Source organism: Rana temporaria, chromosome 5 (assembly GCF_905171775.1).
Source record: "Rana temporaria chromosome 5, aRanTem1.1, whole genome shotgun sequence".
Classification (NCBI taxonomy): Eukaryota; Metazoa; Chordata; class Amphibia; order Anura; family Ranidae; genus Rana; species Rana temporaria.
In genome coordinates, this window is record NC_053493.1 from 313,502,910 (window position 1) to 313,524,616 (window position 21,707).

The 21,707-nt window shown below is 42.3% G+C and overlaps 1 protein-coding gene across 4 annotated transcripts in view; it reads left to right on the top strand.

Annotated features, from left to right (window-relative positions):
• Positions 1 to 21,707, top strand: part of MAPRE2 (microtubule associated protein RP/EB family member 2) — a 246,302-nt gene that overhangs the window by 193,990 nt on the left and 30,605 nt on the right. For all 4 annotated transcript variants that reach the window (XM_040354164.1, XM_040354165.1, XM_040354163.1 and 1 more), the window contains one exon: positions 2,110 to 2,323. In XM_040354164.1, coding sequence (XP_040210098.1) covers positions 2,110 to 2,323 — 214 coding nt within the window. The remainder of the gene's footprint in view (positions 1 to 2,109; positions 2,324 to 21,707) is intronic.

Genomic DNA, 21,707 nt, shown 5'->3' on the forward strand with positions numbered 1-21,707 from the left:
TTTTCTAAATAGGTTCCTTTAAGCTAGTGCATTGTTGGTTCACTTATCTTTTCCTTCGATTTCCCTTCTAAATTTTTTTTTCTTTAAATTGCTCACTTCCTGTTCCTCCTCAGTAAGCTTGTCCCCATCGTCCGAGCTGTTCTGGCTGGGGGTTAGTCAGCAATGCTCGCCCCCTCCCATGGGACTACAGCGTCTCCCCTCAGGGATGTAGTCCTAAGGGAGGGGGCGAGCACGCTGATTAACCCCCAGCCAGAAGAGCTCAGTTTACTATAGCATTTGATATTAGTATCATGCCTTATGTTTTTTATTTAACATTTCTATTAGTGCTGTCAAGCGAATTAAAATTTCTAATCGCGATTAATCGCATTAATGTCATAGTTAACTCACAATTAATCGCGCGATTAAGGAGGTTCACCCTTTAAAACATTTTTTTTTTGTTTTCTTATTTATTTTATTTTTTTTTATAATATTAAATTGTGTTTTTTAATTTTTTTACATTTTGATCACTTTTATTGCTGTCACAAGGAATGTAAACATCCCTTGTGACAGCAATAGGTGGTGACAGGTACTCTTTATGGAGGGATCGGGGTCTAAAAGACCTCCGAGCCCTCCTTTGCACTTCAAAGTATTCTGATCACCGAAAACGGCGATTCTGAATACTGTGTACTTTTTTAAATCCGGCGCCATTGGCAGCCGAGAAACCCGAAAGTGACATCATGACGCCGCTTCCGTGGTTTCAATGCGGAGACTGAATCAAAGCCGTTTACGGCTTAGTGTCAGTCTCCGCCTGAACACAGAACGCGGCGGATGGAGGATCGGGTCTCCCGGTGGGACAGGAGGCCCGGTCAGAGCGGCGAAAGGCGGCGGGAGGGGGGGGATGTCCCCTCCCGCTCCTCCGGCATAACAACCGAGCGGCTTTTAGCCGCATCGGTTGTTATGTTTGGATAGCCGATCGCCCGCTCTAAACAACGGTACCGGGATGATGCCTGCGGCTGCAGGCATCATCCCGGTATAACCCCCGAACGCCGAGGACGCATATATGCGTCCCGTCGGCGTGAAAGGGTTAAGAGGTACGTGCTGACAAAAAAAAAATGTTTTAAAGGGTGAACCTCGTTAATCGCGCGATAAAAAAATTGACGGCGTTAAAATGGGTTTGTGTTAACGCCGTTAATAACGCGTTTAACTGACAGCACTAATTTCTTTACATTCTTTTGTAAATATATTGGGATAACTTTCCGAGAAAAGCCGAGAAAATTAAGTTCAATGCTTCCGAGCATGCCTCAGATATTTGCGCGTCGGAATTGCTACAGACGATCGGATTTTCCAATAGGAAATGTTTCCGTTGGAAAATTTGAGAACCAGCTCTCAATCTTTTGTTGGCGGAAATTCCGACAGCAAAAGTCAGATGGAGCATACACACGGTTGGAATTTTCGTTCAAAAGCTCACATCGGACGTTTGCTGTCGGAATTTTCCAATTGTGTGTACGGGGCATTAGATAACTTTATTAGTACTTTGTGAGTAATCCCAAAATACACTTGCTGATGATATGCGAAGATATCATTTGTTAACATGGCTCTTTTATAATCTTGCTCCTAGAAGATAAGGGTAGTGTTTTGTCTACTGGTGCTCATAGCTTTAAGCTTTTAAAGTGTTTAGTAATCTAAAACTACAACCACTCCGCCCTCATAATCCCAAATATAACTTGTTTGTTCCTCCAGCTTCTGGCAGAACTCCCCAACGTGGTAACATAACTTGAATGTAAATTAGAAGAGTGTGAAGTAATTTTGTGGCATACCTAATGCCATGCAGGGATTTCACTTGATTTATCTTTGACTAAAAGTGAAAAAGGTAAAACTTTTATATAAAATCAGCTGCTTGTATCTGATGATTATTTGGACTGCAGTTTTCACTTCTTCGTATGCTCAGTGTGAATGGCCCAGGTCCCTGAAAAGCTTATGTCAAGGATGGGCTGGAGAAATCCCCAGGGCCAGTCAGCTGATGCGCCTAAAATATAGAGCTTTCTTCTATGTTGTGTTTGTCAACATAAAATGGATATAGATCAGTACTAAATAGGAATAATAACTGATTACTGGCTTTTCACTGTCTAGGTTATACCAGTGGAAAAATTGGTAAAAGGACGATTCCAAGACAACCTGGATTTTATTCAGTGGTTTAAGAAATTCTTTGATGCTAACTACGATGGGAAGGAGTATGACCCCATGGAAGCTAGACAAGGTCAGGATGCCCTCCCACCTCCAGATCCTGGTGAACAAATCTTCAACCTGCCAAAAAAGCCTCATCATGCCAACTCTCCCACAGCAGGTAAGCCTGAAATGAAAGAGTCAAAACATTTTCAGATAGTCATCTTTACAGAGTAAGATTTCTTTGTCAAGGATCAAAAGACTTGGGCTTTATTGTAATGGAATATTGGATTAAAAATGTGGACATTTATAATGAAGGGTTTTATTAATGTCTGTACTTGGATACTGAGTGGTACGGTACAGAGTGATTTGCTGAAAATTCTTTTTTTACCAGTTCTACCCTTCAGCCCTGGATTTGCCTGTAAGCACTTTTCTTTAAAGAATGTATGTTGCTATAAGCACAATCCTTTTTAAAATGAATAGAATTTTGTTTAGGCAGCACCCTGTAGATTTTCATGTTAGCACAAAGAACTTGCAGGTCCTCCAGGGTCTCTCAACCTTAAATGACCCTCTTCAGAATGTAGAACGGACAGTTCACAGTTTTCTTTATTTGACTTGGTTCTATATGTATGCATATAATATTGTGTGCCATGGCATTATGAGAAGTAATCTATAAATATAGAAAACTTAATTCAAAGGGTCTAAATTTAAAGAGTGAGGGGCAGATCCACAAAGAGAGTACGCCGGCGTATCTACTGATACGCCGGCTTACTTTCAAATTTCCCACGTCGTATCTTTGTTTTGAATCCTCAAAACAAGATACGACGGCATCTGGGTTAGATCCGACAGGCGTACGTCTTCGTACGCCTTCGGATCTAAGATGCAATTCTTCGGCGTCCGCTGGGTGACGTTCCCATCGTTTTCCGCGTTGAGTATGCAAATTGGCTATTTCCGACGATCCACGAACGTACGAGCGGCCGTCGCATTCTTTTACGTCGTCTCTAGTCGGCTTTTTCCAGCGTTTAGTAAAAGCTGCTATTTGGTGGCGTACGCAATGTTAAGTATGGCCGTCGTTCCCGTGTATAATTTAAAAAAAAAAAATTGTTTGCGTAAGTCGTCCGTGAATCGGACTGGACGTAATTTACGTCCACGTCAAAACAATGACGTCCTTGCAACGTCATTTAGCACAATGCACGGCGGGAAATTTAGGGACGGCGCATGCGCAGTTCATTCGGTGCGGGGACGCACTTCATTTAAATGAAACACGCCCCCTACTCGCCGCATTTGAATTGCGCGCCATCACGCCGCGATAGATACACTACGCCGCCGTAACTTACGGCGCAAATTCTTTGCGGATTCGAAGCTGGGAAAAGTAAGTTACAGCGGCGTAGCGTATCTCACATACGCTGCGCCCATGCAATTGTTTGTGAATTTGCCCCTCAGTCATGCATTTGAAGATATTGGCCATACCATATCAGAAAAGAAAATGGCACAAGCAATCATTTGAGGTCATGTATTTATGTATTCTCTCTCTCTCTCTCTCTCTCTCTCTCTCTCTCTCTCTCTCTCTCTCTCTCTCTCATTCATATATATATATATATATATATATATATATATATATACACACAGTACCTCACAACATTTTGTAAATATTTTATTATATCTTTTCATGTGACAACACTGAAGAATTGACACTTTGCTGCAATTTAAAGTAGTGAGTGTACAGCTTGTATAACAGTGTAAATTTGCTGTCCCCTCAAAATAATTCAACACAGAGCCATTAATGTCTAAACCGCTGGCAACAAAAGTGAGTACACCCCTAAGTGAAAATGTCCAAATTTGGCACACAGTGTCAATATTTTGTGTGGTCACCATTATTTTTCAGCACTACCTTAACCCTCTTTGGCATGGAGTTCACCAGAGCTACACAGGTTGCCACTGGAGTCCTCTTCCACTCCTCCATGGCGACATCACGGAGCTGGTGGATGTTAGAGACCTTGCGCTCCTCCACCTTCCGTTTATAGGATGCCCCACAGATGCTCAATAGGGTTTAGGTCTGGAGACATGCTTGGTCAGTCCATCACCTTTACCCTCAGCTTCTTTAGCAAGGCAGTGGTTGTCTTGGAGGTGTGTTTGGGGTCGTTATCATGTTGGAATACTGCCTTGCAGCACATTTTCTGAAGGTAGGGGATCATGCTCTGCTTCAATATGTCACAGTACATGTTGGCATTCATTATTCCCTCAATGAACTGTAGCTCCCCAGGGCCGGCAGCACTCATGCAGCCCCCAGACCATGACCATACTCCTCAGCTGGTTGCTGCCACTCACGCTTGACATCATCTGAACCAAATAAGTTTATCTTGGTCTCATCAGAGCACAGGACATGGTGTCCTTAGTCTGCTTGTCCTCAGCAAACTGTTTGCAGGCTTTCTTGTGCATCATCTTTAGAAGAGGCTTCCTTCTGGGACAACCAATTTGATGCAGTGTGCAGCATATGGTTTGAGCACTGACAGGCTGACCCCCACCCCTTCAACCCCTGTAGCAATGCTGGCAGCACTCATATGTCTATTTCCCAAAGACAACCTCTGGATATGATGCTGAGCACATGCACTCAACTTCTTTAGTCGTTCATGGCGAGGTCTGTTCTGAGTGGGACCTGTCCTGTTAAGCCGCTGCATGGTCTTGGCCACCATGCTGCAGCTCAGTTTCAGGGTCTTGGCAATCTTCTTATAGCCTACATATTTACAAACATGTGAGGGGTGTACTCACTTTTGTGAGATACTGTGTGTGTGTGCATATATGTGTGTGTGTGTGTATATATATTGTAATGTTTGGGGGACCAGCTTGATCGCAGGACACAGGCTTCTTAAATCAAAACTGAGGTTTATTAAACTTAAATGGCTTAACAGCAGCAAAAACAAAAGAAATAACAGTCTCACCGACTTGTACAGCTCAGAACTGCTATCGCAGTTAAACAGTCCTTCCAGGTAAGTCCTTCAGTAGCAGGTTTTTAGGCAGGACACTGCCAAGTCCTTTCACAGCTTTTCAAAGCTTCCACAGCTTTCCTTGTCCACCATTCACCATGCATTGGACTCTCCTACACTCCTTCTCTCTCACCTGCACTTCCTGTCTGCTTTAAACTACTTCCTTAGACAGGTGTGTTAACCCTTTCCATTCCCTTAAAGGCACCACAGTCCAAACAGAGGGGAAATATAACGTCCTTCCAGGACCCAGCCACGGCGTCCTGTACATATCCCCCCCTGTGCCCCAACGCCAAGGAGGTGGAGGCAACAGTGGAGCTCAAACAATGGACTCAGGAGAGGGCATCTGCATTTTGATGCAGTCTCCCGGGCCTATGCTCCACTACAAACCTAAATTCTTGGAGCGCCAGGAACCAACGTGTAATCCTGGCATTAGTCCCTTTACCCTGCCTCATCCATGTTAAAGGGGCATGATCAGAAATGACAAAAAGAGAAAATACCGCGCTTACACACTTAGAATAACTAACTTAGCTGCAACACGGCAGTGTCATACAAACACAAATCACGTAAGGAACAGAAAAAATGTTGCGCTATTGATAAAAACTAAGCTAAACAAACAGTTGATAACAAAAAATAATGGAAATAATATAAATATACAAAAACCCCTAATTTAAAGAGGAATAAAACAAATAACTGGCAAAAGAGTCTTTGTGTCAATCAAAAATCATTGCAAGCAAGTTCTTCAGTATTGAATAAATTGTTGAAAACATATGCGATGACCGACACCACTAGATAGAAAGGTGGAGGCTTACCGGATGGCAAGCAATGACAAGCTTGCGGCTGCAAACCCCAGCCAGGGCCTTTTGATGATCCTCGCAGGGGGATGACAAGGGGGTGGATGTTGAAGCTTCCCGCACCAAGAGCCACAAGATCACGGCGTGTCACACACAAAAAGAAGGAACTCAATGGTGAAGTACAGCAGGACCAGCATATACAAGGTATTCGTGACTCAAGGGACCACCACCACCAAAACACCCTAAATTTGAGAGGCTTACCAGAACGTAAGGCAGTATAAACATGTGGCTAAACCCCTAGCCAGGGCCTTTAAAATCCCACGCGGTGATATATCCTACGGGTCCTCCGGTATGTTAAGGTCAGTGGGTGCATAGAAAAAACGATAATGCCCACATGGTGAAGTATGTAAGTTCAGAGGTTTAATATAAAAGGTAATACACTTACAGATTAAAAGCAGAAAATAGATAGAAGCCGGCCGGCTCTAACAAACGCCCGTCCACACGGAACGAAGAAACGTCTTGCGTCAGCACGCTACCTTCCCGACGCACGTTTCGTCAAAAGTTGACGTCATCTGGGGCACGGGCGACGTGCTGACACTACACATATAAATAGGCTAAAACCAAGCCTCGATCTGAGTCACGGGCTAAGTGACCGCCCATGGAGGCCATGCTGGAACGCATAAACAAAAACAAAACCAGGGAAGGTTTTTGCATAACACAAGCTAGATGGCCATCTTGTGGTGAAATAAGTGAATAGCGGTATAGGTCCAATGTGTAAAAAACTCATTGAGCTATACCGGTTAAATAAAATTGTATTGGATGGGGAAAATAAATCATCTTAGGTGAGAAACTTTTGTGATTATTCTCTAGTGATCAAGAGAAAAAGGCCACTAAAAATATATTAAATATATATAAAAATATAAAAATATGTTAGTGAAAACATGTGAGAAAAAAATATAAAAATAAAATTAAATTGAAAATATTAAAAAATATTGATAATATCAAAATTCGGCATGGAAATAGCCAAATATTATATACAAAAATGTGAATAAGATGCATTAATTAGATGCAAATAAGTAGTGCGTAAATGTAAATGACATAAAAATTGTGCTGTGAGTGCACGAGCTCCAAGAAAAGATTAGATAATGATTATAAATAAAATAAAAAATTGTATATAATGTAAATATATACAAAAAATTATAATACAATATGGTATAGATCTAGTGGTGTATTGTGAAGAATATACCAATAAAAATGAATCTTAATGAATACAAATTATACTGTAAGGTAAACACTGATGTGAACCATCAGTGAATACCGTAACCATCTCTGGTCAAGTGTATAAAATGTTATATGAAATAAAATAGGGAAAAAAGGAAGGGGAGGGGGGAGGGGATGGAGAAAATAAAACTCCCAAAAGGCCATCATGTAGATCACCCCGTCACTCAGATCGAGTTCACAAATGACAGGATAAATCAAACAGAATAAACAATAATAAAAACAATAAAAATATTCTATTTAGGAATTGTCAATAAAGGCATTAACATCAACCTCTATATTGAGTCCATAGGGGGTATAACTCTTAATCCTATGGATCCACTGCATTTCGGATTTAGAGATGCTCCTCACTAGTGGACTACCACGCCAATGGGGAGCATATCTATCAATCCCCAAGAAAATAGTTTTTGAGGGGTCCCTGTTATGAACCAAACGGTAATGTTTTGAAACATTTTAGTGTCAAAAAACTTTTAAAAAAACATTGGCACATCCTTAAAAATGACCCAATTCTGGGCCCTGTCTTGCCAGACAACCCACAGGTGATTTTTAAGGGGGGTTCGGCCTTGAGACACAAATTGGCCCCCAATGTTCTTGAGCCACCTGTCATTAAAACTACCTTTCTTAATTCATTCACTGGTTTCTACCAGTGTAGGAAATGCCGGGTGTGTTCATTTAGTGGTTGTGAACATAGAAGAACACACCTCTTTGTCTCCACGGTCACAGGTGAACAACACACTATTAAACCTTTCATTACGTGTGCGACCGAAGGGGTGGTCTACTTACTCCAGTGCCCTTGTGGGCTCCAGTATGTGGGCAGAACCAAGAGAGCCCTCTCAGTGAGACTTAATGAACACGTTAGCAATATCTTAGCCGGTTATTTGAACCATTCGGTTTCAAAACATTACCGTTTGGTTCATAACAGGGACCCCTCAAAAACTATTTTCTTGGGGATTGATAGATATGCTCCCCATTGGCGTGGTAGTCCACTAGTGAGGAGCATCTCTAAATCCGAAATGCAGTGGATCCATAGGATTAAGAGTTATACCCCCTATGGACTCAATATAGAGGTTGATGTTAATGCCTTTATTGACAATTCCTAAATAGAATATTTTTATTGTTTTTATTATTGTTTATTCTGTTTGATTTATCCTGTCATTTGTGAACTCGATCTGAGTGACGGGGTGATCTACATGATGGCCTTTTGGGAGTTTTATTTTCTCCATCCCCTCCCCCCTCCCCTTCCTTTTTTCCCTATTTTATTTCATATAACATTTTATACACTTGACCAGAGATGGTTACGGTATTCACTGATGGTTCACATCAGTGTTTACCTTACAGTATAATTTGTATTCATTAAGATTCATTTTTATTGGTATATTCTTCACAATACACCACTAGATCTATACCATATTGTATTATAATTTTTTGTATATATTTACATTATATACAATTTTTTATTTTATTTATAATCATTATCTAATCTTTTCTTGGAGCTCGTGCACTCACAGCACAATTTTTATGTCATTTACATTTACGCACTACTTATTTGCATCTAATTAATGCATCTTATTCACATTTTTGTATATAATATTTGGCTATTTCCATGCCGAATTTTGATATTATCAATATTTTTTAATATTTTCAATTTAATTTTATTTTTATATTTTTTTCTCACATGTTTTCACTAACATATTTTTATATTTTTATATATATTTAATATATTTTTAGTGGCCTTTTTCTCTTGATCACTAGAGAATAATCACAAAAGTTTCTCACCTAAGATGATTTATTTTCCCCATCCAATACAATTTTATTTAACCGGTATAGCTCAATGAGTTTTTTACACATTGGACCTATACCGCTATTCACTTATTTCACCACAAGATGGCCATCTAGCTTGTGTTATGCAAAAACCTTCCCTGGTTTTGTTTTTGTTTATGCGTTCCAGCATGGCCTCCATGGGCGGTCACTTAGCCCGTGACTCAGATCGAGGCTTGGTTTTAGCCTATTTATATGTGTAGTGTCAGCACGTCGCCCGTGCCCCAGATGACGTCAACTTTTGACGAAACGTGCGTCGGGAAGGTAGCATGCTGACGCAAGACGTTTCTTCGTTCTGTGTGGACGGGCGTTTGTTAGAGCCGGCCGGCTTCTATCTATTTTCTGCTTTTAATCTGTAAGTGTATTACCTTTTATATTAAACCTCTGAACTTACATACTTCACCATGTGGGCATTATCGTTTTTTCTATGCACCCACTGACCTTAACATACCGGAGGACCCGTAGGATATATCACCGCGTGGGATTTTAAAGGCCCTGGCTAGGGGTTTAGCCACATGTTTATACTGCCTTACGTTCTGGTAAGCCTCTCAAATTTAGGGTGTTTTGGTGGTGGTGGTCCCTTGAGTCACGAATACCTTGTATATGCTGGTCCTGCTGTACTTCACCATTGAGTTCCTTCTTTTTGTGTGTGACACGCCGTGATCTTGTGGCTCTTGGTGCGGGAAGCTTCAACATCCACCCCCTTGTCATCCCCCTGCGAGGATCATCAAAAGGCCCTGGCTGGGGTTTGCAGCCGCAAGCTTGTCATTGCTTGCCATCCGGTAAGCCTCCACCTTTCTATCTAGTGGTGTCGGTCATCGCATATGTTTTCAACAATTTATTCAATACTGAAGAACTTGCTTGCAATGATTTTTGATTGACACAAAGACTCTTTTGCCAGTTATTTGTTTTATTCCTCTTTAAATTAGGGGTTTTTGTATATTTATATTATTTCCATTATTTTTTGTTATCAACTGTTTGTTTATGATCAGAAATGAGCCTAAACTTCCTCCCCAAGAGGTAATACCTGAGGGACTCCAGAGCCCACTTAATGGCCAGACACTCTCTTTCAATTATAGCGTAGTTTTTCTCTGCTGGTGTCAACTTTCTACTGAGGAAGACTACTGGGTGTTCCTCACCACGAACAACCTGTGACAATACAGCTCCCAATCCTACATCGGAAGCATCAGTTTGGACAACAAACTCTTCTGAAAAATTGGGTGCTATCAAGACAGGGTGTTGGCACAGTGCTGACTTGAGCTCCAAAAAAGCCTTCTCAGCGTCTGCATTCCACTCCACCATGACCGATTTCCGACCCTTAGTCAGATTGGTCAATGGAGCCGCCAATGTGGCAAAGTTGGGTACGAACCTCCTGTAGTATCCCACCATGCCCAGGAATGCACGTACCTGCTTTTTTGTGAGGGGGCGGGGCCAACTCTTTATAGCCTCTACCTTGCTGACCTGAGGTTTCACCACCCCTCTACCCACGATATAGCCCAGGTATTTCACCTCCTCCATTCCCAAAGCACATTTTTCAGGGTTTATTGTAAACCCCTCCTTCCAGAGAGAGTCCAGTACTGCCTGGACTTTGGGCAAGTGTGACTCCCAGTCTCTGCTAAAAATGACTATGTCATCCAAGTACACTGAGGCATACTCTCGATGAGGTCGTAAAATCCTATCCATTGCTCGCTGGAACGTGGCTGGAGCAGTTTGCAGTCCAAAAGGCATTCGTTTGTACTGAAAACTCCCCTCTGGGGTAGAAAAAGCAGTTTTCTCTTTAGCAGCTCTAGTTAATGGGATTTGCCAATACCCCTTGGTAAGGTCTAATGTTGTGATATACCTGGCTGGACCTAGTCTCTCAATAAGTTCATCTACCCGGGGCATGGGGTAGGCATCAAACCGTGAAACCTCATTAAGTTTCCGGAAATCATTGCAGAATCGCAGAGTCCCGTTGGGCTTTGGTACCAACACAATCGGGCTCGACCACTCACTCTGCGATTCCTCAATGATCTCCAGGTCTAGCATCTTCTTTACTTCCTCTGAAACGGCCTTCCTTTGAGCCTCTGGGATGCAGTAGGGCCTGACAAAAACTTTGACTCCAGGTTCCGTGATAATATCATGCTCTATGATACTAGTTAGCCCTGGCAAGTCTGAAAACTTCTCTTTATTTCTCTGCAAGAACTCCTTTGCCTGCTGACTTTGGTATTTAGATAGGGTATTTGCTACTTGGACACTCTCCACCCCAACCTGTGGCTCAAGTCTTGCACTAGCCAGGGAGGTCACCGGTTCCCTGTCTGTCCAGGGCTTTAACAAGTTGACATGATATATCTGATACGGTTTCCTCTTGCCTGGCTGGTGGACTCTATAATTGACCTCTCCCACTTTTTCCACAACCTCAAAGGGTCCTTGCCACCTGGCTAAGAACTTACTTTCTACAGTGGGAATTAGCACCGCTACTCGATCCCCCACTTGGAAGTGCCTTATTTTAGCAGCCCTGTTATAGACCCGTCGTTGAGCCTCCTGGGCCTTTTGCAAATGCTCTTTGACTAGCGGCATTACGGTTTGGATCCTTTCCTGCATTTGGGAGACATATTCCAGGACACTCTTATGCTGAACAGGTTCACTTTCCCATTCCTCTTTAACCACGTCAAGTCCGCGAGGTCTCCGCCCATATACCAACTCAAAGGGCGAAAACCCTGTGGAGGCCTGGGGCACTTCCCGGATAGCAAACAGGAGAGCTGGTAACAGGCAGTCCCAATCTTTCCCATCCCTTTGTACCACTTTCTTGAGCATAGACTTAAGGGTCTTATTAAAGCGTTCCACCAACCCGTCCGTTTGGGGATGGTAGACCGATGTGCGTAGCTGTTTAATCCGGAACAGCTTGCACACAGCGGCCATAACCCTTGACATAAACGGGGTACCCTGGTCTGTGAGTATTTCCTTGGGGAAACCAGTCCGTGTAAACATCTGGAATAATTCCCGGGCAATGGCCTTTGAGGAGGTATTCCGCAGGGGTAGCGCCTCAGGATATCGGGTGGCATAGTCAAGAATCACCAATATGTAGGAGTGACCTCGAGCTGACTTTACCAAGGGGATATCCATGGCTATCCTCTCGAATGGGACCTCAATTATGGGCAGAGGGACCAAAGGGCTCCGAAAATGAGTCACTGGAGCGGTCAACTGACAGGTGGGACAAGAGGCACAGTATCTCTTTACCTCTGCTTTCAGACCTGGCCAGTAAAATCGGTCGGTGATCCGTGCCTCCGTTTTTTCAACTCCCAGGTGTCCCCCTAACACATCGTCATGGGCCAGGTCCAGAACCTTTCGTCTATATTGTTGGGGTACCAACAATTGCTCTACCACATTTTCTCTCTCCTTGGTAACCCGATACAGCAATTCATTATATATTGCAAAGTGTGGCCACCTCTCATTCGCACCTGGCTCTTGGGGAACCCCATTTACTACTACAACTTGTTCCCGTGCATGGGCCAAAGTGGGGTCCTGCATCTGAGCAGTCCCAAATGCCCCCTGGGGAACACCCAAATCTGGCAGCGCAGGGGTAGAGGCCACTTCCTTCCTCATCCTCTTCCCCCAGCATTACCTGAAGTGGGAAAGGCTCCTCCCCCTTAGTGTTTTGGTAGGTCTGTGGACCACATATCTTGACATCCTCAATAGTATCAACACTACTTTCATCACCATTAACCCAATCGATAGCATTTTCCTCATCTGGGTCTACATTAACGTTTGGCAGTTCAGGGTTATCCCTCTCAGCAGTAGGAACAGGGGGGCTAGTTTCTCCCCAGTCTCTGAATTGTTCTCCTTGTTCCCACAGTTTTGTAAACAATGGACAGTCTCGTCCTATTATAACATCATGCACCAAGTTCTTTACCACCCCCACCTCTTGAGTAACAGTGCCACATGCTGAGGAGATAGACAACGTGATGAGCGGGTACTCTCTAGTGTCCCCGTGAATGCATACCACCCGTAAAGTTTTTCTTACCGGACCGATCTTCCCAATCACTCTAGGATGAACCAGGGTTACCATGCTTCCAGAGTCCAACAAAGCCCGGGCAGGGAGGTGGTTCACTTGGACTTCACACTCAAACTTTTCCTCATCCAGGTCGAGGTGTGTGGTGCACACTTTACGGGCACAAAAGGACCCCCTCCGAAGAACCCCGCATTCCATGGGCTCCTCTTGCAGTGGGCAGTGTGCCCGGGTATGACCCCAGGAATGACATCGCCAACATTGTACATCCCCTCCTCTCCGAACAGGAACAGAACGCTGAGTAGGTGACTCTTGGCCTTCCGGGGTGTTTGTCCCAGGGCTCCTTGGAACATCCTTTCGAAGGGCAGCATTTTGGTCGAACAGGCCGTGGCAGACTAGGCCCTATGCGCTTGGTAGGTCCGAGCAGGTCCTCCACCACTGTATATCGTTCCACCATCTCAACAAGGAGGTTTGCTGTTTTGGGGTCTCCATGGCTGACCCACCGTTGGAGGTCATCTGGCAGGGACCTCAGGTATCGGTCCAGCATGACCCGCTCCACGATTTGGGGGCCAGACAACACCTCAGGCTGCAGCCATTTTTTTACTAGTTGCACCAGGTCATGCATTTGAGACTGGGGTGGCCGATCTGGACGATATTTCCATTGGTGTACACGTTGGGCCCGAACGGCCGTAGTCACCCCCAGACGAGCCAGAATTTCTGCCTTTAGCTTTTGATAGTCTTTAGCATCATCTGGTGGCAGGTCAAAGTAGGCTTTTTGAGGATCTCCAGTGAGAAAAGGAGCAATGAGGCCGGCCCACTGGTCCTGAGACCATCCTTCTCTCTCCGCTGTCCTCTCAAACGTAGCAAGAAATGCCTCTACATCATCGCTCAGGGACAATTTCTGTAGAACCTGAGACAGCTGCTGCACCGCTTCCTTTAAGGCAGTCATCTGAGCCTGCATAACCCCTTGCTGGGCTGCTAACTGGGCCACCAACAGGCGAGTATTTTCTTGCTGCAGAGCCAGCGCCTCTTTGTGGTAAGTTTGCGCTTGTATGTTAGCCAGGGTCAGCTGTTTAATTAGCTCCTCCATTGCTTCAACTTTCAATGTTTGTGCAGCTTTAACCCAGGACATAAATTCACTGTAGTGTCCCTTTAAATGTCAGTTCAATATAAAGTCCAATGCAAAAGAAAAAAAAAACGTTTTTTTTTTGTTTTTTTTTCTCTTCTTATGCCTGTTATTCTGTCCTGCCCGCATTCGAGCACCAGTGTAATGTTTGGGGGACCAGCTTGATCGCAGGACACAGGCTTCTTAAATCAAAACTGAGGTTTATTAAACTTAAATGGCTTAACAGCAGCAAAAACAAAAGAAATAACAGTCTCACCGACTTGTACAGCTCAGAACTGCTATCGCAGTTAAACAGTCCTTCCAGGTAAGTCCTTCAGTAGCAGGTTTTTAGGCAGGACACTGCCAAGTCCTTTCACAGCTTTTCACAGCTTTTCATAGCTTCCACAGCTTTCCTTGTCCACCATTCACCATGCATTGGACTCTCCTACACTCCTTCTCTCTCACCTGCACTTCCTGTCTGCTTTAAACTACTTCCTTAGACAGGTGCGTTAACCCTTTCCATTCCCTTAAAGGCACCACAGTCCAAACAGAGGGGAAATATAACGTCCTTCCAGGACCCAGCCACGGCGTCCTGTACACTATATATATATATATATATATATATATATATATATATATATATATATATATATATATATATACACATTAGGGACATTCAAGTCAAACTAAGACTTTTAATTTCACACATATAAAAAGGGATGCTAGTGTGGCGGTACTACACACAGTAGTAAGTGGCAAGGGTGTCCTATTACTCAGACGGTGCATATGTCACAGGCCAGTTCAGAGACCATTGATGAAGATGACAGAAAACAGTGTTAGTGCGTGCATTGAACAGTGTGTGGAATTTTCTTGTGAACGAAGCCGTAAAAGACGCGGAGGGGCATTCTCACTCGAACTCCCCTTGTATATTTATTTATGAGTTGAATTTATGTGGTGTCTAAATGGTTAATATAACCTCAAAGAATTCAGGCAGACCTACACAAAATCCTCTGTACAGCAGAGTTCATATTGGGAGATGGATAGGCAGCATTATGAGCCGATCCCAGGTGCAGCAGTGCTCATCTAAGTATGCTGATAGGAGGAGAGTGGTAAGCTCATCAGTGTGCTGTTTCTCCTTTGCTGGTTCAGTCATATGCTGGGAGAAGGGAGAGGCTGGGAAGGCCCTGCTGTCTATTGCAGGAAATTACATACAGGTACGTAGTTTCGCACAATAGAGCCACCCTGCCACAGCATATCTGCGGTGGGTGGTCTCTTTTAGTATATCCTTTTCTTTTTTTTGTTTTTTGTTTTGAGTTGTCCCCAGAAATGGGAAAAGTTATAGAGTAAACATTTTCCAATGGGGACCCAGGGGTCCCCAATAGATTCCTTTAATTTGCAGCGATTTCCTCTCACTTCCTGTTGCCACTATGGGACAGGACCTAAAGGTAAATATCCCCATTCGGAAAAAGTGGCCAAAATAAACCTTACTGGGGTTATAACCCTCCCCTCCCCAGGAATGGCATCACTGGATGTAAAATAGGGTATGTAATGAAAACAGAAAGCTTAAATATATTATTTTAATTGGCATGTTGATAAGGGAGGAGGAACCAGGGAAGGCTAAATATGAGCAAATTAAACTTCAGCTTTAAGGAATGCATATATGCTATGAAATTATTTAGTAGATACAAGAACTATAAACTTGCACTTACAGGCATTTAAATGATAAAAAAAAGATGACTCCAGCTTTAAAGGCTACTAATATTTTGAACTGGTTTTAAAAGTTATGAAGATAGTTTCTAATTCAGGTGTGAGATGTAATACCCCTGCCATGAATGTCACATGAGAATAACAAACTTCACGTTTAAACTGTTTAGCGGTCAGACATCTATTTTTGTTTTTTTTATTATTAATGAGCGCAAAAGTAGCAGAAAAAAAAAATATATATATATATATATATATATAACAAAAGTGTTTGAAAAAAGATGCAGTTAAAAGTGTTTATGTACTCCAGCTCAGTTTGTCACCACATGGGATGTATATTTTTAGCAGAAGAGCAATGGTGGGGGATTTTGAGATGGTGGGAAAGAATACATAGTTCCACATACCTTTGTGTCTGAGGTAATCTTGCTTTCAGTATAAAAAGCATGCAGTCATGTGAACTGGAACTTGTCCAGATACAAAGTGCCTATCCGACAGAAGTTAATGCATTCTTATGCTTTGTACGTTGCTGACCAGGACAGGATAAATCACCTCTGGGTAATAACAAATCACAGGCTGTTTTTTAATAGAATGACTTGACCTATTGTAATTGGCAGTCAGAAAAGGGATTTACCTCTACAACTCTGTATGTACATTCTATCAGCAATGTTATTTGGGGTTCCTTGTGTGAAATACCAGTACCATACTAGATCATTCATATTATAATGCAGTATTAAAAAATAAAAATAAATGATGTGTTTTTTTTTTTTATCCCAGATTAGAGGTGTTGGATTAAAGAAGTGGTCTACAATAGTTTCAATGCAATATTCTCTCTTGTTGAGTTTTGCATTAGTAATATGATTTAGTCGATTAAAAAATGTGAAAAGGGGCTGCCTGTAAAGAAAGGGTCTAAGGATAACTAGACTGTGCTTATCCTGCCACCCCTGCTACTGGTCGTTCTTCTCTTGAAGAATTATAATGGTGAAATACCTTCTGCACCTGACGCTTCCAAGGGCCAGATATCTGGTCCCATGCCACATATTGTGGTTCCATCAAGTAGCCTCTATACCACTGCTGTGTCCTTTTCATTACATCAGCAAGTGCTTTTTTTATTTTATTTTTTCCTTTTTTTTTTTCTTCTTCTTCTTCTTCTTTTTCCTTCTTTTCCCTTCTCTTTCCCTTTAATTTAATCTTAATTTCAATTTTCAATATACAACAAATTGAAAAAAATAAAAAAAAATAAGGGTATGCTGCTAGGGCACATGGAAAACAATTATTTTCTATGTGTCCCATTCACACTGCAATATACCCTGGAAATACAGAGCAGTGAGCTAGAGTAAAATGCAGACATTTATGACATGAATAAAGTGAACTGCCATATTAGAGTAATAATTACAGGATTACATATTTTATATTGCACATTGATTTGAATGCACACTAAGCATATTGTTCAAAGGTTAAAGAAGCGTGGTCACATATGCTTAGGGCAGTGATGGTGAACCTTGGCACCCCAGATGTTTTGGAACTACATTTCCCATGATGCTCAACTACACTGCAGAGTGCATGAGCATCATGGGAAATGTCGTTCCACACATCTGGGGTGCCAAGGTTCGCCATCACTGTTCTAGGGGATATTTGGTTTATATTTTCGGAACCTACAAATCTGGCTGATGGCTGCTCTTTTTGGGTTAGTAGCAATTTTTTTAATATTCACACACATCTTTATGTTACTAGATACAACATATTTGCTTAGTAGTAAATGCTGTAAATTAGTAGCTATGAACATTCATAGCAGACTGCGGTACTTCAGAACAGATTGGATATTTAGAAATAGGAATGGATGTGAATTTCTTTCCACAAGTGGCTTGTGACTCACCTCTTGTGTGACATGTACAGCATGGCTCTAGCGGCTGTTTTTAAATATGAATTTACAGGCTGTGCTCATTGTTTCTCACTATAAAGTGTGTATTATTTTATATACAGAGACCCAATAGATGAGTTAAACCGATAGAGGGCTCCATTGTTTGCAAGTCCTTCTTGTTTCATTTGCATTGTGGATCTGGCGCCATCACAACAGTGTAGAAGCTACTGATGAACAGCACTGAAATATAAAATATATATATTTATTAGACTTGTATGGTAAATCATGAATTTGTCTCTTTTAGTAGTTAAAGTATATCTTTTTTTTTTAGTTTTGAGTTGTCCCCAGAAAAGGGAAAAGTTATAGAGGGGGAAATCTTCCTATGGGGGCACCATTTCAATGAGGACACCATGCTTGAAGTTGAAAACAAAGAGAGGAATGGGATGTTGACGGTGCTTAGTAAAGTAACTTCTAGATTATGAAATTTTATAGTAATTTATTAAAAAAATATATATCAACATTTTTTTATTTCATACAATACACAATACATGATTTTAAAAACAATTGTATCAAAAATCGGATGTTTTTTGGGGTGCTGGTATTCCAGCACCCCAAAAAACATCAGATTTTTGATACAATTGTTTTTAAAATCATTTATTGTGTATTGTATGAAATCAAAAAATGTTGATATATATTTTTTTAATAAATTACTATAAAATGTCATAATCTAGAAGTTACTTTACTAAGCACCGTCAACATCCCATTCCTCTCTTTGTTTTCAACTAATATACCCAGGGATGAGGTGCGATTTATATAAATGTGAGTGATTGGATCACACTCCCCCTTTTTTTCAACCATGCTTGAAGTAGTTACAGCTGTAGTAGTGCACTTGTAAACAAAAATAATACTGTCCATTATACTTTTTTTATTTGCAGGGTGTACCCCAAAATCTTGTCCTGAAAATTTGACTGTTCGTGCAAATTAAAGTATCATGGACAGTACTCGATTGTTTTTATATCCAAATCCATTAGGGGACACTCAAAGTGGAAAACCTCATGAGTGGGAGTAATGCTTAGCTTTTTTTTTACCTACCACCATCCACCACTACTACTCCCTTCCAGTCAGCTGACTGTGATCCATTTAAAGACTCTGGAAGCACTTAAAGCTGAGGTAGGTAGGTAAGACAAAAAGCAAAGCAGCTTTTGTCTCTGAAAGCTTGCATTTTCTAAAGTCCCTTTATTTTTCTGGGTAAGAACTTAGCAAATTGTTATCCTATTGGATATTTCACACTTGTGCAGGGGTGGCTCGTCCATTAAGGGCGTACAGGCGTCACCCCCCCCCCCCTGTCCATCGCTGCCTACCCTATCCATTCATCCGGCCCCTTTCACACAGAGTGTGTGGTCCCACCGGCGCATGGATGAAGCACCAATTAGAGCCAGAGGGCCAGATTAAGAAAGATGCGTGCATCTTTCTGCTGGCGTAACGTATCTCCGATACATTACGCCGCTGTAACTTTGGGCGCAAGTTCTGTATTCAGAAAGAACTTGCGCCCTTATTTACGGCGGCGTAACATATGTGTTGCGGCGTAAGGCCGCGTAATTCAAATGGGGATGTTGGGGGCGTGTTGTATTCAAATTTGCCTAGACCCCGCGTTTTTTTTACATTTTTTTTCAACGTTCGTGAAAACATCCCAGTGTGCATGCTCGGAAATCCACCGCAAAACGTCATTGCTTTCGACGTGAACATAAATTAAGTCCAGCCGTATTCGCAAACAACGTAAAAAGTTCAAAACTCGGCGCGGGAATGACGGCCATAATTAACATTAGCTACGACTTATATAACAGGGGTAACTATACGCCTAAAAAAGCCGAACGTAAACGACATAAAAAAATGCGCCGGCGAAACGTACGTTTCTGAATGGCCGTATCTACCTAATTTGCATATTCCTCGCAGAAATATACGGAAGCACCACCTAGCGGCCAGCCTGAAATTGCAGCCTAAGACACGACGTTGTAAGTCGCTTACACCTATCGGATCTTAGGCATATCTATGCGTAACTGATTCTCTGAATGCATAGATACGACAGCCGGACTCAGAGATACAACGGCGTATCAGAAGATATGCCGTTGTATCTCCTATCTGAATCCGGGCCAGAGTCTCTAATAGGCTTCCCTATAGGGTGGCCTCGAGTCACAGAGAGTGCACTCTAAGCCCACCCAGGTGTGTTACAATAGCAAGTCAGTATTTTCTGTTGCAACACTGATCCTCCCTCTCCTCCTCTGGAAATGGGTTTTGACACCGACTGGCTGAAAGGACAGGCGATCCTGTTGGACGCCTAGGAGGAGAAGGGGAGGAGCTGGAAGCCACCATGGAGGAGAGGACTCGGAGCCGGGCTGTTGCACCACGCTGCCTGACACCCTCCACGATGGGTGGATACCGCTCAAGGGGGAATGGGTGGTTGTTTGCCACCCCCCCCCAAAAAAATACCAGCCGCCACTGACAGCTGAGAAGTCCCACTGTCAGAATACAATGTGGGGAGGATTTCTCTATCCACCTCACTTGTGGTACAGGATCCTTTGAGGTTTTTTTTTTTTCAATCAGTCCTCTGGCTGATTAAAAAAAGTAATCTATGGCCAGCCTTAGAGCTTACTAAGGACAATGTTTTTTTTTGTTTGTTTTTTACTGCAAAGCACATGCAGAGATCACAGGAGGTTATCTACTTACAAGATGTTTGGCATTTCTTTTTACTTATTTCCAAATTTATAAAACACGTTTAACAAAACACAAACATTTTGCCCAAAAGGATTGTGGTCATGAATTTTCAGATTTTAAAACTTCTAGCAGCAGTTTTATACTTTACCTTTATTGATTTTGATTTAACTGCTGAAATTAATTTTATATCACTTTTTTCATCTCAGCCATCTGATCAGTCAATTTCAAGGAAAGTGCATATATCACTATTATTTCTACTATCACAGTATATCTCATAAGCTTTTAAGGGATTGAATGCAGTGTTGTATTGATCTCAACCAGTATGTGAAAGCTTTGCTTCTTGTAAGTGATATTCACAGTAGTTCAATATACAGTAAATATATAATTATATCACAGTACAATTAAAAGGCCTTACTGTAACTGATTTGAAGCGGTAAAGTAGATCTAAACCGATCACTTAAATCTCATATTCGCGTGGGGGGGTTGGTTTCTGGGTTCTAATATAGGTGCCAATCTGAGAGGGGGCGAGAGGGAGGGGGGGAGAGGGGGGATTAGTGGTGTTTTTTTTTTTTTTTTTTTTTTTTAAGGGGTTGTTTTATTTTTTCCCCCTGTGTTTCCCCCGTTATCCTCTCCCCTCCCCCCACCTTCCCCCCCTCCCTTTTTTTTTTTTTTTTTTTCCTCTTTCCCTCCTTCCCGGGGAAATTGGTTGGATATCTCTGAGGTAAATATTTAAAACTTAAGTAAAATGTAAAAGGTAAAATAAAATGTAGAAGGTCAATATAGTTAAAAGATAAAATGTATGGGATTAATAGAAGGGGAAGCTTGGGGAGTGGGAGGGGCCCACTATATGTCGGTGGGAGAATTTTTCCCCCGTTAGGTAGGTCCCGAGGTAAGGGACTTGGTTCTCCGTTAGGGAGTGGAGGGGGTGGGGAGTCTGGACGGGGTTGTAAGGTCCCGAACGGACAGAACATCCTCTTAGGGGGTTACCCATACGTAGATATGGTGGCTTATATGTTATTCGTGGGGTTAAGTGTATGGTCCTTTTGTTTTTTGCTTTTTTTTTTTTTTTTTTTTTTCCCGTTTTTTTCACTTTTTTTGTGTGTGGTGTTTTCTTTTTTTTTGCTGTCTCTCTCGCCCGCCCGCCGCCGGTCCTGTTTCAGGGCCTGTCCGCTCTTATTTCCCTCGTCCTACCGTCCCCTTCCCTCTATTTGGGGGGCTGGGGCTGGTGGGAGGAGGGAATAGAGTTTAGGGAGTAAGGACTAAAAAAATGTCAGATAAAATGAAAATTATATCATATAATACAAGGGGTCTTTGTTCAGGTTGTAAGAGGGGG